Genomic DNA, 17,185 nt, shown 5'->3' on the forward strand with positions numbered 1-17,185 from the left:
GCGCTCGTCATGTGCTCGCGTCGACCCGATTCTATTCGGTGATCGTCGCCAACGCGACCGAAAGAGAACGGAGAAGAGAGAGCGGGGGAAAGAGACGAGAAAAGGCCTAGCCTGACGACACTTTACGATAGCGCGAACCGAGAAACCGAGAAACCGAGATTCCTCTCGGCCGAAATTTGGCGAATAATCGAAAGGCGTCGATGCACCGCAAAGTCATGCAAAGCAAAACAATGACGAACGACTACTCGCTTCCATGATAATTGTCGATCGTCGACCGTCGACCGTGACTGACTGTGGCTGTGACGGCAAATAGCGCGAACGTTATTAAAAGCGCTCCGCTCCGCTCGCGCTCGCTCGACTCGTGCATATGCGTACATGTATGTATGTATGTATGCATATACATACATACATACATACATACATATAGTTTTTCAGCAACGACGAAGCACAGAGGGCATAGTGTATCGCTTCATCCTGTTGATTGCCGAATATAAACAAGGATGAAGTGATTTCTGCGTGTCGCTTGCTGAAAAACGCCCGTACATACATACATACATACATACATATGCGCATGCACGAGTCTTTTTTTCAGCTGCACTTTTTGCGCAATTCTTTCACTTTCTCATTGTCCTTTATATTAGATATTATACAACTACCGTTCATGATTAATGTATGCGTCTTGTTTGATAAAAACGCGTTTTAATAAGTACGCGCAGAGTACACGATATGCTGTACGATATAAAAGAACATGACATAAAAGCAAACTTTTTCGATTACATTTGCATATAGAAATATAAGCTATAATAAGTTATATTGCAACAAAGTCTTCGTGTCAAACTTTTTCACGTTTTATCGCACACATAAGTACTATAGTTTTTGTTAGTGATAAAAATGCATAATGACGTAACTCGCACGATGATACGTATAATTATTTCATTTCTAGACGGTGTAATATGGCGCGGAAAGTTAAAGAAAAAGGAGAAACGAGAATAGATCCTTTCGCGTCTTTATTGTATCTAAAATTGGACATTTGTGAATTGGAAAAACTTGATAAATTTTACATACAGAAAAAATATTTCTATTATAAAAAATATCCCTATTATAATAATTAGTATTAATGTACTAGATTTATACACATTATGAAAATGTGTTGCGTTAAATATTTTACAATGGATCGTGTAAAATATTGAGCTCGAATAAAATGCAAGATTCCTTCAAACTCGCAGTAACACGACGTACATATGTACTTTTTAAAGTTGTATTTTATATATCTTCTTATGAAAAAAAATATTAATTGTAATTATTATAATTACTATTTATTATATGTATCATTTTTTTCAATAGGATAGACATATTCTCTCTCTCTCTCTCTCTCTCAAGAGATGTCTTGCAATTTAAAATTCTCATAACTCATCAAGACCACTCATGTATAGTATAGAACATTGCGGCAATGTTGCAATATTGCAAATTGCAATTTAATAAAATATGTATGGATATGTGTGTGTGTGTGTGTGTGTGTGTGTGTGTGTGTGTGTGTGTATGCGCCTGAGGGAGTGTATAAATACAAAAATCACATTTTTAACTGTAATCTATTAAACATTGAACAGCGCTAGTAAATAAATGGCTGCGTGATATCTAAAAAATATCGTATATAATTATTAAATCGTTGCAATTCGGTATATAATATTCAGACGTGTGTGCATTTATGTCTGTTAAAATGTTAATGTAAATGTGAAAAACATATTTGCATGTTTGCATTTTATCATAAATCATATTGTAATCGTTTGTGCATCGCCAATTGTTTGTCATAATTTATAATATATATGTATATAGAAATAAAATAATATAAAACATTTTTATGATATTCTAATAAGAAAAACATGTTATCTAATCATTTTAATCACAGTTAATGTATCACTCGTTTTATCGATTTTCATTTAAGAATAACAACGATTTGAGATACTTATCTTTTTATATTGTAATTTACATTGTAATTTATAATATACAGGGTGAGCCATTTTAATTAACGCACGCAATTATTTCGGAAACAAAGCATTTTAGAGAAAAATGTTTCAGACAAAAGTTTTATGGTTTCGAGGGGGCCATAAGATGGTGACAATGATTTGACCTTGAACAGTCATTTGAAGGTCACATAAAGGTCACCTTAAATTTCTTAAATGGAATACCCTATATATTTTTGCACATTCTTGTAGCTGACATCGAGAGCTTTCCAAAACACTATAATTAAGTACCTTTTCGTTAAGTACTTTTTGAGTTATGAGGCTTGAAATAATTTCTTAATTCTACATAAACCGTAAAATATCTAGTAAAATATTCATTTTTCGATTATCTTACCTTAATACTTTTACGTACAAAATAATGAGAGGAATCAATTGGTGTAAAGAAAACACATAGTTGTTATGAAGAAAAAATATTAATTTGCAATTAACAATTCCATATTTTTTCTTAAAAACAACTATGTGTTTTTTTTACACCAATTGATTCCTCTCATTATTTTGTACATAAAAATATTAAGGTAAGATAATCGAAAAGTGAATATTTTACAAGATATTTTTTACGGTTTATGTAAAATTAAGAAATTATTTCAAGCCTCATAACTCAAAAAGTACTTAACGAAAAGGTACTTAATGATAGTGTTTTGGAAAGCTCTCGAGATAAGCTACAAGAGTGTGCAAAAATATATAGGGTGTTCCATTTAAAAAAATTGAAGTGACCTTCACGTGACCTTCAAATGACTCTTCAAGGTCAAACCAATGATACCATCTTATGGCCCCCTCGAAACCAAACAACTTTTGTCTGAAATATTTTTCTCTCCCGGGCTTGGTTTTCGAGATATTCGACTGGTCAGATTAAAATGAAACACCCTGTACATAAAGATGCAGTAAAATATGTGTATAAAAATAATTGGAGAGAAAGAGAGAGGGGCCCCTCCCCCCCCCCCACGGGAGAGAGAAATATATAAAATTTTCTATTCATTGTCGATTGTGTGTGTGTGTGTGTGTGTGTGTACGTGTACGTGTGCGTGTGTAGTGTATATGCGCAGTATATTTAAATTCTTATTAACAAATTGTATTATGTGTAACATTTATATTATAAGGTAAAAATTGTATTGCATTTTGCACTTTACTATTGACAGATCAGCAAACGTCAAGAGCATAGACCAAAAGTCATTTAAAACCTTAGACTTATAACAGAGTCTTATATGTCTCTTATGCCATCGCAACTGACGAGATTTATAAGGACAAGATACTAAGGAAAGAGTTGATGTAGGTATGATGAAGCGAGATGAGATGTTTTCTCAATTACACACTCCTCTGACAAGTAAGAAAAGCACTGTAAAAGAAACATATAAAAAAATTAGAATGTGAAGCAACCATTTTTCCTCTTTTCCTTCTCTTCACCAATTACACAATCAAGTAAAGAAAGCATCTTATTTTTTATTGTCCTCTCTTACAAACATAATTGATTGATATAAAAAAAAGCCAACCGGAATCAACAATTCTTTATGTATAATTTTTACTAGAGTCCCTAGAATAGTCCCTTCTCTGGGACTCTAATTTTTACATACCTTTAGCGACATCTGTATATTTTGTACGCAATTGCATGTTATCCAGTGTGAACATTGATAACAAATTTTAAAATAATAAGAGAGAGAAAGAGAGAGGAGACGAGAGTGATAGAATTGAAAGAAAAGAAAGGGAGAGAGGTAGGCAGAAATTTGTTCAAATTTCTGAGATTTTTTTGGGTTTTTTATATTTATACACACAAATATAATGTATCTAATTGAGATATAAAATCTCGATTACAATATACACAAAAGTCTGAGGAATTTGTAAACACGTTATCTTTTTCCCAATATATTATAAAGGTCCATATTCTGAATCCTCTTTTATCGATAAAAGTGCCTCTAAAAGTGGCTTACAGCCAATCAGAAGGCTTATAAGCCACTTTTAAAGGCACTTTTATCGATAAAAGAGTATTCCTATTATGAAAATGTATATTTAGATAATTTTTTTCTCCTCTACATCTAAATATAAATTTTATTCTTTTTACAACTCAAGTACTAACATTTTTAAATATTAATAAGAAAAATTGTAGGTGAAAAATAATTCTAAGTGTACATTCGAATATAAAGTTACTCTAAATCTCGATCGGATCGGATAGGGCGCGCCTTTTACAATCTATAATTTACGATAAAATTCTCAAGACAAAACTCTATTATATTATTATAAATTCTATTTGTATATCGCGTAATACAGAAAACATTTCAACGTAAAATACATACAAAAATCAAAATATACATCCAAACAAATGTATGCACATATTAAAACGTGTGTGTGTGATGCATAGAATTATTAAATAAAATTTTACGTGTCGCAAATTCTAGATCACAGAGAAAAAGGCCTTGATTCTCTACCCGAAATTGTTTACGATATCGAATGATGCGCTAGAGGAAACGGTGATGGTTGTGTTTGAGTTTTAATTACGTATACAAACAGGTAATTTTCCGTAGCAGATAGGCTGCGAGTAAAACATATATAAGGATGTCCGAAAGTATACGATGAGCGTAGTAATGAGATCATCGTCAATAGAAAGGTATCGTCGACCTGCACCAATCACGATCGGAGGAGTATAGGAGTAACAGCTGATTGCGTCAGTCACAGTCGATCCATATCGCCAGCAGGCCAGCACCATCTACATATCTTGAATAAGACTTTCGTTCGACGTGTAACGAAAACGTGTGCAAGTATTATTCGGTACGCGAAACATCAAGTGTCAAATGACGACAATCAATGTAATTTGATGAACCCCCGAATTGCGTTATTGTTGATGAGATGTAATAGAGAATGTTGCGAATATATAACTCTAACGATGCAAATATATATCATATACATGTATACCATTTACTGCCGAATTGTAGTCAAATTTTGTAATTAAATTGCGGAATGCAGAATTTTATTTAAATTTTTATTAAGAAAGAGGAAAGAGGGTTAATATTAATGTTTTGCATTAATATTATATATTATAATATTAAACACAGAATAATACAAGTTAAATAATAATATTGTTAGCGTACATTTATACGAGGGAACATCAAAAAGTAAGATTCTTTATTTTAATCATCTTGTACATACTGTACATGTAATGTTATATTATGTTAGCCAAGAATCAACTCTATCGGTAATAAATAGATTGTAAACATACATTGTAAATAAGTTTAATAATCGTTGTTACATTATCATATGTCGACGTAAAAGATTAATATGGTAAAAGATTCACTGTGTATAAGGTAAATTTACACTAAATATCTCACGACATTTTATTTCTTTTCAGAATCTGTACAAAGTTTTGGATTTTATGAAAAATTATCAAACCGACAAAGATTTTGGCAATTTTATTATATATTGCGCATCTAATGTGTAAATCTTGTTTTAATTCATGCATTACGTTAATTGCGAAAAGTAATCATGAAAATGAATGTCGCTTTGAAGACGATGGGTTTCGTGAGATTAAGTCGCCGTGTTCGACGGAATTTAAACATGCGCAATGGTAAGTATATTACGCATGGTACGCATGGTAAGTATATATCATTTTTATGTACATGGAGGAGGAAGATATATATATATATATATATATATATATGTATGTATATACATATATACATTAACTTGTAATATTGTGTAATTCTAAAATCATGCACGTGGCTTATTTTGATTGCATGTGGTTTTTGTGATTGACAAGGGCAAGACCACAGAAAATAATATCTGTTTAGTTAAAATATGTATTAAAATGACCACAAACTTACGAGTAGTATAACCACGGGGAGAGACAAGTTGATTTAATACTTGTTTATTATTACGTTGAAACGGACAAGAATTATATGCTCCAGCAAACTGCCACAAAATCAATCTAAATGCGCGACCGAATGAGTTTGGCGGAAAGAGAGGTCAACCGCGCGTCTTTCAGCTGAATAACGTACATACATACACATAACGCACGAGGCTGTTGTTATCTTTCGCATGAGATTACATAAAAGTAAAAAGTATCTTTGCGCAAACAACGGGAGATGATGCGCGGAAGATGTAGAAAAAGATGCGACATACGAATATCTCGTTTTTGAATAAGAGACGACCTTGGCAGCATGAAAACCTATAAACTTGAGTCGTCGTCTTATCGCGCGCTCGCACGTTCGTATCAGCATAAAATACTAAATTTACAAATACGAACATTGCAACTAGTTTGTTGTGTGGAACCGAATAAAAGCAGAGATAGTTTAATCGTTCGTACGGAGCGAAAGGCGTGAAACTTGTGTTAGGCTTTTTGATTATCGTTACAAGAATAATTCGCGTGATTAATTAAATCTAAATATCTCCAAATATCGTCCAAATACTCTTTTTATCATCATTGTTGTTTTGCTCGGTTCTTTATAATGCATAACGTATTGCAAAATGCGATAATTTTTTTTCATTTGCATGTGTAGTAAGCGATCAGCTTCTTGCGGATGGTGAAGTGAAAGAGCAGAGGATACCGTTAAACATCGATACCAACATGCTGAAAATCGGTTTTCTCGGCGGAGGAAAAATGGCTCAGGCCCTCGCCAGAGGTTTCATACGAGCGGGTAAATAATAACTTTCTTCTATAAACAAACAAAAACCTGTAAAATATGTCTTTACGATACATAGGTTTTTTTCTTAATCTATACGTTTCAATACTTTTTTAATAATGTATGATTATAGATGAAAATCAATTACACACACACACACACATCCATATACATACATGTATAGGAGAAAATAATCGAATGGATATAAAATTTAATCGATAAAAATTCATTGAAAACATTTCGGATGCTTTTCGCATCTTTTCACGAGATTTTTCTTTTTTATATTTTATAGGTTTAAGCAAAGGCGAGATGATGCTGGCCAGCTGCCTTCCAAACGATATTGGGAGCATTGAGACATTTAAAGTGAGAACATAATTTATTCCATCTTTATACAGGCTGCGCGTTTCGACATTACTGAAAAGTTATAATATACGTGACGCGCGTGAATTTCCAGTACTCGAGTAGCGACATTTTCTTATCGAACATTACATGTATATACAAAATATTATAAACAAAAGAAATATTCTTCGTTTTACCGTCAATCTTTACACATTATAACTGTATTCCGAACCCCAAAGTTCTCTGCTGATATTGGAAATTCTACAGTCATATATCTGTTATCGTGCGGGAAAACGTGTGTAAATGAACAATAAAATTTCGTGTGTTTATATACATATGCACGTACAAAAATCTGCATCCGATTAATTAATATCTTTAGGATATGGGATCAAGTACTGTTTTCGCTAATGCTGCAGTCATAGATTACGGCGATGTGCTCATCTTATCAGTGAAACCGCAAATTGTACCGAAAATTTTGCCAGAGTTTACCAGAGAGAAAGTACACGATAATAAAAAATTACTCATCTCCATTGCCATGGGTATTTCTTTGGCTTCGCTAGAAAAGGTAAAAATATCATTGTAATAATTTATTAAATTACAATAGTTGAGTGCGAAAATTGTGTTAAACCTAAGAAAAACGGAGAGGAAAGAAATTTTTTTTATTTTCTAGTTTCTCAGCATCGTATCGATATATTGCATTATTGCCTCTTTCCTCTTTAAATTTTGAAAAATTTTTTTTGAATGAAAATCTATGAACGCATATATGATGAAAACATATATACGCTGATTTATTGCAAACTAATCGTGATAACGAAAAAAAAAATATAACTTGTGCAAATATATATATTTTCAGGCACTCCCAAAAGAAACACCCGTAATAAGAGTAATGCCGAATACACCGGCATTAGTGGGTTGCGGAGCCACGGTATTCGCGCGTGGAAAGAACGCAAGTGATAAAGACGCCGAAGTCACGGAGAAATTATTTTCCGCTGTAGGAATTTGCGAAGAAGTCCCAGAAAATCTCATCGATCCTGTCACCGCGTTGGCTGGTTCCGGTCCTGCTTATGTTAGTTACAAACTTTCAATTCGTTTGTAATAATTTTCAAAATAGTTTTTATGCGAGAACATATAATTTATAATTTATTATTGCAATAATTGATAGAGAAAATGATGTTAAATCTGAAAAACAAAGAAACGGGACTAATACTTTTTTTTTTGTTTCTAATCGCTATCGCTATCTCTGCGATAAGCTTGCATCATTGGCTCCTCCCTTGCATCTTTTTGGATTTTTTCAAACATATTTCTCAGAAAATAATTAATGAGGAAAGAAAATCTCTTCTAGATATACATGATAATCGAAGCTATGGCTGATGGTGGAGTGAAAATGGGACTTACCAGGTCCATCGCTTATAAACTCGCTGCGCAAACTGTTTTAGGCGCCGGTACTATGGTCCGTGAAACAAATATTCATCCAGGACAGCTTAAGGATGACGTAGCTTCACCAGCAGGTCGGAATATGTAAATATGCAATATATAATACATCTCTCTTTCTTAATCAATAATTATACTTTTTTTCAATTTATAGGATCCACCATAACGGGTATTCATCATTTAGAAAAACACGGTTTAAGATCGGCATTAATCGATGCCATAGAGGCGGCAACGCTTCGATGTAAAGAAGTTAGTTTACAAACAAAAGAAGATTAATAGCAACAATGATTGTTGTTACATAATAATAGTCAATATCAATAAATATATCTTATTATTAATATATTCAACGATTATGAATATATATATATATATATATATATATATATATATATATATATATGTATATTCATAATATATATGTATATATGTATTATGAATATATATTATGAATATATATACATAATATATATGTATATGTATATATATATAATCATATATATATATATATATACATATGTATTCTATATGTTCTATATAATAACATACAATTATACATATATGCATACAACATATGTACACACACACAAATACAAATTCCAAAGTTGTATAAAAATTATTTACATTTACATTTTATAATAAATTACAGATGATCGCATTATTATACGTAATAGAATATTGCAAAATTCTTATAATTTTCAAAATATCAATCGACACATGCCTATTATTAGTTCACCTCTTATTAACAACATTTCAAGCTCCGATATTTTTCAAAAGACTCGCTTCTCTTATCATTTTACATGTCGATTACATGTCGAATCCATTTAAATCACCTGAATTGAGACATAAAAAAATAAAAATAAAGAAATAAAAAATATCAAATGTGATGGAAAAGGAATTGATGAAATTTACCGTATCATCATATTTATAGATCAAGATCGAATTTTGTCAAGATCGCTGTTGATTGGCATCCACATTCCTGGCTATTATAATTCACAATTCTTTCTTTTTCTCATGTTATCTTGGATGTAGTAGATATATCGTTCTCTGTTACATTGTGTTTCAGACAGGAGCAGCTTTTCTCTGATATCATCCAATGGTATCAGGAATAATACCGAACGTGAGATGAATTATCATAACAATTAAAATTTAACCGTTGTAGAAATAAGGCCATTTTTCCATGTAGCATGTACGATAAATTTAATTTGACGTAAACGTAGAAAGAGTTTTATTTCGGCGGAAAAAATATGTCGATACAGCAAGACGGCAAGTTCATTCTAGAATGTGATAAATATGTATTCTAATTCTGTCCTCTCTCAAGAAATTTTTATTTCATTCCGATAAAATCCGTATAAGTCAAAGATTACAGACTTTTGTATATCATACCTTTGCAGATGCATGTGCACACACGGGACATGGGATTCATACGTTGCTTTATATTTACGAGTTTACGACGCGTTTTGATAGTGTGATGGGTGATATGTGATATTGTACTTTTTTGTTTCCTAGCTTCTCATTAATTTCTTGAGAGGGCGTTAATGTGAAATAGCGTAAAGTTTGCGCCACTTTACATTAACGCCCTCTCAGGAAATTAACGAGAAGCTAGGAAATAAAAGAGTACAATATCACAGTGTAAAGCGCGTTGTACAAAAAGCGCGACGGTTCGTGTAAAGCCGCAGCTCAAGTGTTTCATATTTTTCGCGATTATTACTATTTAAAACGTGAATCTCGTCTACATGTAACAAACTATTGCGATGTGTCTTGTATCAGCTCGTAAAACGCATTGAACTTGTGTATACGTATATCTCGTTATTACGTAAACCCTTACGTTTACCATCATTGGCGATAATATACCGGCGATATACGCGGATATCGAGACAAACTTTCGATCCGGAATAGATTCCGCGACTAGTTTCCAGAAATTGCCATCGCGCGCCATTATTTTTCTTTTGCCAAAGCGCAATAAGATCTATTTGATAAAACTTTATCCAAGAAGGCAAATTAGCATCTTGTGCAGAGTATAAAAGTTTCAAGGATGGAGGAGAGAGAATAAGTTATCGTATTCCGACGACGCTTAATAGATGTCGCCACGAGTATATTTTGGTTCGCGCCAAATCCATCTAGCCACGGAGCTGAGAATCTAAATGACAAATGACGTATCGAGTAGTCCGCCATTTTGCGCGTGTGCCTATAGTTTGTTGCGCGATGCAGCCGAGAGTTTTGACGTGACGCATTGATATGAGCGTGAACGTGAACGTGAACGTGCGAGTACAGCGACGTTTTCGCGGGTGTCCGATCAAAGTGACGCATCAAAAGACTCTTGCATCTTTGGTGCAGCCGAGCAGTACGAGGGCAACGATTGACATTGAGCAGAGCAGGCTTTGGTGAGTCGCTTTTCAGATTAGGTTAGAATTAGATTATCGTATGTGATTTCTACGGAGCGTAATTTTTCTTCATCGCGCTACTGCGAAATCTACATTTTCGACGCGATCGTGATTCACGATGGTGATTATCGCGTGTTCGCGCGTTAAATGGCCAATGTACGGCCACCAGCCACTCGTATATTTATCATCTAACTTTACCTGGGCTTGTCCTGTCGCGATTTCAGTCAGCTGTATATATACATGCATACGCACACACGTACAAGATGCTCAAGATGTGTTGCAAAATAATTTTTTCCCGCGAAATCTATTGTAGAATTTTATGAATAAATGTATTTCAATAAAGCGATTTAGATTTGCGATAAGTCTCACGAGAATTTTTTGCGAAATTTATTTATTAATTATATTATTCTCAAGAAAAGATATCTGGCGTAAAAAGCACTGGAAAGAATTAACGTGCTTTGCGATGCAAGGGCGTGTGTATGTGTGTGTGTGTGTTTAACGCAGTAATGTCTAATTATTTTATTAGCGCTTTATAAATTTAATATCGATATATACAATATTATTCGATGACATTTAGATTTAGATTAAGCTTGTGCATAAGAGGCATATTGCGAAATTTTTACAAACATTGAAATGTTGCCTAAAAGTAAAGATTAAATCAAGATCATGTAACGATTCTTTCTGAAGGTTAAATTTCACGTCGTACGTGTAACCTTCGATAGCTCAGTTGGTAGAGCGGTGGACTGTAGTTGATCGTCGAGTAGATTTGGAAGCCATCCATAGGTCGCTGGTTCAAATCCGGCTCGAAGGAATTTTTTTTTCGTTCCTCGATTATTGCACATTTCATTTTATTTCGCATTTTTTACGAATAATAAACGAATTTATATCATTAATGCTTAATTTTCTAGAAAAAATTTAATCTTAAATTGAATAATTTATATATTTGAGAAAAAGTTTTATCGTAAAAATATTAAGGGCATGTTTTTACTATTTTTACATTACTACACTATTTTTTTTAAATCTTTTTACTTTTATAATTGGAATGTTTTTTGCAAAATTACATTAATACTACCGAATGAATATTTTGCATTTTGTGAAAGGTAAGAATTTTTCGGAGCGACACCGAAACGGATGAAAATTCAAAGTTTCCGGTGTGTATATATATGTATAATAAAAATAGCTCGGATATGCCTTCTAGGTGTAGATAAGATAAAAAGGAGAAATGTTTTTATAACGAGATTCTCTATTTTTGCCGATTAACGATAAAATCGCGCCAACGGCACGACAAGTAAATATCGAGAAATCGAGAGACGAACGAATTAAAAAGGGACAAATATTCGCGGGCTATGAATATTCGCGGTTAACCGGATTAAAGGCCGAAAAATATCCATATTATTGGACATGTGGGATGGCCATAAGGCACAGTCGCATATAGGCCGCGCGTACTCGCGATATATCCATGATAATTTATAGCCGCATCCTAATCGTCTTTTCCAGCCATAATTTATTACTACTCCATCCATATTTATTGGCGCTTTGGCCACTGCATTCTGCCGGGCAGCAGATTGGTTATATCGGGCGGGCGGCTCGCCGTATCGTGTGTATAGATACACGCTACGATAAATTATCTAGCGCGCGAAGGCGCGACGGCTGACGCGCACTGATAGATTGCGATAGAGAAGAGAAGGGATTTATATTTAAGCAGCGCGGTATTTTACGCGGTTTGCGTCGTCATTTTCTGCGCGCGCGCGCACGCGCGCGTAGCTTGCGTAGTGCGTGATGTATCGCTTTTAGCTCTGGAATTCTTTATATACAATATACATCGTACAATCGTATAAAATCTCAATGAAATAAAGTGAAGCAAAGGATGAATAAATTACCGATGATTAATTTTATCGACATTAAATTAGTGAATGCCCCACACCGCGCGCAAAATTACGGATAACATCGGCGACTTAAATTTTGATGACATTCGGAGTTTGTTTGCTCGATTTAATTATATCCGGTAATATTCCTTTATTGACAGTTTATCGCAAATTAAACGTTGCGTTTATAATGGTTGCGGCTTTGCACAATAGTAGCGAAGCTTTGCACATGCGACATGTATAGTTGCGATGCACATACACAAGAGCCGCGAATAATACATGTATACGATTTGGTTTATACCGTGCGTTCACGCGATCTGCTACTATCCCGCATGTACATGCATACGCGTTATCATTACATGGCTGACATTTCGCCATTGATGATAATGCGATGATCGACATTTCGTAGCGATGTGATATCGCAATAATGATATCGTTTGCCGAAAAAATTAAATCGATGCTTACACATTACTTAATATTCAAACATTTGTCGGAACAAAAAAAATTTATACATATATCGTATTTGTTACAATCATATTTTTTATCGATACTATTGGTGCGCGCATAGAATGATGGTTGTATAAATCTATCGAATCTTTTGAATCTTTTGGAAATTTTTATATTGGAAGGTAAAAAATTATTAAAAATTTATTACACACGTGTGTAACTTTGAATAAGTACTCCACATGTATGTACATTGTTTCATTCCACGTATCAATCTTTTCGCCAAAAGGAGCAAGCACGATCGAGTTGAACGTTAGCGCGATGAATAATTGGAAAGCCTCGGCGAAAAGAACATCGTAGATGCGCGAACAACCAAGTATCAAGTTTGCAAATTTGCAGATTCGTATGATTTTCCTCGACGCGACGAAACAAGAGATCGAATTTACGAGTGCCGATGATGGTTCGATCCGCACGGGTATCGATGCACGAGAGATGTATTACGTTCCTGTTCAGTGGCGTGACGCGTAATCGGCCGTTAAATTCGTCGGTACCACCGGCGCGAACGACACACACAAAACGATTCAATTAGCGCGTTCGTCGTCGTCGTCGTCATCGTCGTTGTCGATACTCTCGTCCGCTCGCTTCCGGTTGATACGTTATTCTTCCGATTCTTTTTACGCTCTCGTAAAAGTACGCGGGCCGTATACCCATTTATTATTGTTAAATAAAATGACGAAGAGCTGCGAATAATTTAATCGGCGCGAGAAATTCCGATCGAAATTGCGGCCCCGTCGAATGCTCGGTGGACTGGCGCGTAAAAGCTAAAACATATCTGCTGAAGAATATAGCCAATGATATTAATATCACGAATATTAATACAACTATGCTAACATAATGTACATATGATGTTAAAAATGATGAGTGAAAAATAAGGAGCCAAACTTTAAGAGCATATTTTTATTCGTATCGTAAAGATTTTTAAGAGATATATAATAATTACATAATTACATCGTTAAAAAAAATTATTCTCTTTAGCAAATGTACATATCTCCCATATCATAGTAAACTATCAAAGATGTATAAAAAAATTTCATATTTAGTTTATTTTGTGAACTTTGTGTCCTAAAGCATTTCCAAAATTGTAATCATATGACTTTTCATCCTTACGATATGAAGCATAGATTATGCTCATAAAATATAGCCAGATATTTTAAAAATATCTCGTACATCTCGTACGCGTTAATTTTGTGAGATGTACTAATGAATGGCTCGCGTATTATTTTTTCCAGCAAATATACGAATGCAATTATGATTTTGATTACTTGTATGAAGTTTATATCGAAGTCGAGTTCGACTTTGGAGAAGGATGAGAGATAAATAAAATGTATGCAAGCTGCAGTTTTTTGTAAAGTATCGTATAATAGTGGATCTTTAAAGGGTATAAATAAAGTTTTTAATAGAGAGTCTCGAATGCGCGGCTATATGATCGTTACTGAAAGATGTCGTTATGCGTGAAAGTAAGGATCTCGCAAAGATTTAGATTGTTTTGCAGGATATATGAATTATTAAATGGCGAGTTTGCGATAAAAAGTTTTTCGCAGAGTAACAAGAAAGTTGTCGATACATACACATACTTTATGAATTACTAATTTTTAGTTTACACTATTCAAAGATATGTAGTTTTCTTTTCATATCGTATTAGCGCAATTATTTCGCGTGATATCCGTTCGATTATTATCACATAAAGTTGCAGATGCACATAAAATTTATTTATACTTAAATTGTGCGAGATAATTTTTATTTAGTGCGACGCATTTAATTTATGAGGCTATTATTTCATTGCTCTACGCGAGATGTAAAGTATGACACATCCGACGAGAAAGTGAAAAAAGATGAGAAATGTAGAATAAATTTATATTTATTGTTAATCGTATTTTACTTTTCGAGAAAAGTAATTTATATACCATAAAACTATACTGATTTTTTTTATCTAAACATATACATATATAAGTTAACATGAATTGTAACAAATGATTGCTATTATAAAATAATATATTTAAAATATATATATATATATAATAAGTAAATATTATATCGCGACGAAAAAGTCTTCGATTTTTAATACAAGACACTGATATGTAATTTTTGCATTTGTAAAAATTGAATTATCCTGTATATATACATTTGTAATTTAATCAAATTACAAGAAATTCGCGGTTGTGTGAATAAAGGCCCTTTGCGCCTTTCAGTACAATGACTTAGAACCTACTATCGAGATTAACATATTATCTTTCGTCTCAAAGGGCTTTTCATATCATTAGGTAAGGCGGATCTGCAATAACAATGATTGTTATGCTTGAGTAGTTTGCTGTGGGCTACATCCCTGTTTCTCCACAATTTCGTCTTTGGAGCTGATGCATAATGTATGGATAATTTAATTTAATGTAATACCACAAGTAATGTCAGCAAACGCGAAATGTTGCAGTGTACGTCATGCATTGGTAAGCAAAGCGCGATAATAATTGCTAATTGATAGCGAAGCATTGCGCAATTTTCATAGTATTCAATTATCATCGCGTGAAAATCGTACTTTGGAAAATAAAATTTTTTGCACCTCTAAAAGAATTTTATTCGCGCGCGTATTTGTTTCCGCGTAGTATATAAAGATATTATATATGTATATAAAATCAAACTTTCTCTCTCTTGCATGAAATAAAGAAAATATACACGTTAGTGTATTAGAGAGCAAGTGGCTTTTTCATTCTGTAGAGTTGTGTTATTAAACTCGTCTCACTGTTGTCTGACAACTTACCTAGCCAATAACATGTAGATTAGAGTCACGGGACACGTTGGGCTTTCGACGGCATTATCATCTATATCGTGTGAGATCGTGTGAGACAAAGAACGAGGAATATCGGTCCCATTGGCGAACGCGTGAAAGCATCTTCTCGATCATGCTCCACTTCATTCCCAATTCGCGTGCCAAGAATCATTTATATGACCGTGTTGAATTCGTAGTTTCGCGCTTTACCGGCTCACTAAAGTATGCCCGAATAACACGTAGAGCAATCACGCATGGGAATGTTTCTGTCACGATTACATCTAAATATGAGAACAATTCTGACGTAACCGGGTTACCGCGTGTTCTGAATAGCTTGTGACATTTTTTCTTTGACAGAATTGTGCAAAAAGTTGAGAAAGATGTGGGAGCGAGAGAGAGAGAGAGAGAGCAATTAGGAAATAAGGGTAATTAGTGGTATAATTTTGGGTAGAAATTAATTTATGAAAAAAATTCTGAAATATAAACAAGTCGGTGTATTAATTTGTGAAATTTTCGTCGACAGAATTGCTAAAATAAACCGAAAAGTCAAAGAGAGCTGTGAATATAAGATTTAAGAATATCGCACGACAATTTAACTGTGCGAAAAATTATCAATTTACTTTGCCGCGTTAAATATATTTCATCACGAAATTTGTTTCATTAACGATTGAATTTCGTGTGACGATCGATATAAGCGATCTAGTTTGGTTTTGTTTGTAATTTTTATATATATTCGTTATAAATAAATTACAGCTAACCCATACACACAAAAACCAATCGCGAATGCATCGATCTAAATTGCATTATTTGAAAATATTTGATGCACTTTGCGAGAAAAAAGCTATTCTCTTTTCAAAAAATATGTCAAATTAAAAAGAAAACGTAAAGAAAACTATAAATGTTACTAGTGGACAAAAGATGTTTGCGTATAGAGACGGGTTTTAGTTGAATATTTCTAGGATCTATCGTTTAAAGATGCCAATAGTGCGGCTGTAAATTCACCGAGCATCTTTATATTAAGCCTGTTCTCGATTCTTATTAAGAAGATATAATTTTTAAACTGACAATGAGATTGCGCGCGGAAGCTGCGAAATAATGAATACTGTGGACGTATGCTATTATACAATTTCTCTATTGCCGATCCCGAGTCAATGAGAGAAAATTAATAACTCGGTAGGATAAAAAATATATTTAAAATAATTTTATATACATAATCGAAAGGTGTAAATATCTAGATACGATATATCTACATACGATGTGTGTGCACGTTTTATAAATA

The 17,185-nt window shown here is 33.6% G+C and overlaps 2 protein-coding genes, 1 long non-coding RNA gene and 1 other non-coding gene across 9 annotated transcripts in view; 3 read left to right on the plus strand and 1 right to left on the minus strand.

Annotated features, from left to right (window-relative positions):
• The first annotated feature begins 4,588 nt into the window (after positions 1 to 4,588).
• Positions 4,589 to 8,750, plus strand: LOC145976844 (pyrroline-5-carboxylate reductase 2). 4 transcript variants are annotated; one of them, XM_083108280.1, is made up of 8 exons: positions 4,589 to 4,778; positions 5,356 to 5,571; positions 6,503 to 6,640; positions 6,918 to 6,988; positions 7,344 to 7,529; positions 7,818 to 8,030; positions 8,307 to 8,482; positions 8,550 to 8,750. In XM_083108280.1, the coding sequence occupies exons 2-8, from the start codon at positions 5,490 to 5,492 to the stop codon at positions 8,638 to 8,640; spliced, it is 957 nt and encodes a 318-aa protein (XP_082964406.1). In that variant the 5' UTR covers positions 4,589 to 4,778; positions 5,356 to 5,489; the 3' UTR covers positions 8,641 to 8,750. The 4 variants fall into 4 exon arrangements, with proteins under 4 accessions (XP_082964406.1, XP_082964405.1, XP_082964407.1 ...); XM_083108279.1 differs by having other exon boundaries at positions 4,595 to 4,778; positions 8,307 to 8,472; positions 8,550 to 8,749; XM_083108281.1 differs by lacking the exons at positions 4,589 to 4,778; positions 5,356 to 5,571 and adding an exon at positions 5,835 to 6,209 and having other exon boundaries at positions 8,307 to 8,472; positions 8,550 to 8,749.
• A 198-nt stretch (positions 8,751 to 8,948) lies between these two features.
• Positions 8,949 to 9,918, minus strand: LOC145976845 (uncharacterized). The gene is made up of 3 exons (XR_014440324.1): positions 9,779 to 9,918; positions 9,305 to 9,669; positions 8,949 to 9,225 (listed from the first exon to the last, which is right to left on the minus strand). It is a non-coding gene; the product is annotated as an uncharacterized LOC145976845 (long non-coding RNA).
• An 83-nt stretch (positions 9,919 to 10,001) lies between these two features.
• The window catches only part of Ph4alphaefb (prolyl 4-hydroxylase subunit alpha-1), a 142,438-nt gene continuing 135,254 nt past the window's right edge, over positions 10,002 to 17,185 (plus strand). For all 3 annotated transcript variants that reach the window (XM_083108848.1, XM_083108852.1, XM_083108851.1), the window contains exon 1: positions 10,002 to 10,776. The gene's annotated coding sequence lies outside the window, so the exon portion shown is untranslated. The remainder of the gene's footprint in view (positions 10,777 to 17,185) is intronic.
• Positions 11,489 to 11,587, plus strand: Trnay-gua (transfer RNA tyrosine (anticodon GUA)). The gene is made up of 2 exons: positions 11,489 to 11,525; positions 11,552 to 11,587. It is a non-coding gene; the product is annotated as a tRNA-Tyr (tRNA).

This window comes from Camponotus vicinus, unplaced genomic scaffold (assembly GCF_025532165.1).
Source record: "Camponotus vicinus isolate PSW18456_S1 unplaced genomic scaffold, iyCamVici1.0 SCAF_9, whole genome shotgun sequence".
NCBI classification, from domain to species: Eukaryota; Metazoa; Arthropoda; class Insecta; order Hymenoptera; family Formicidae; genus Camponotus; species Camponotus vicinus.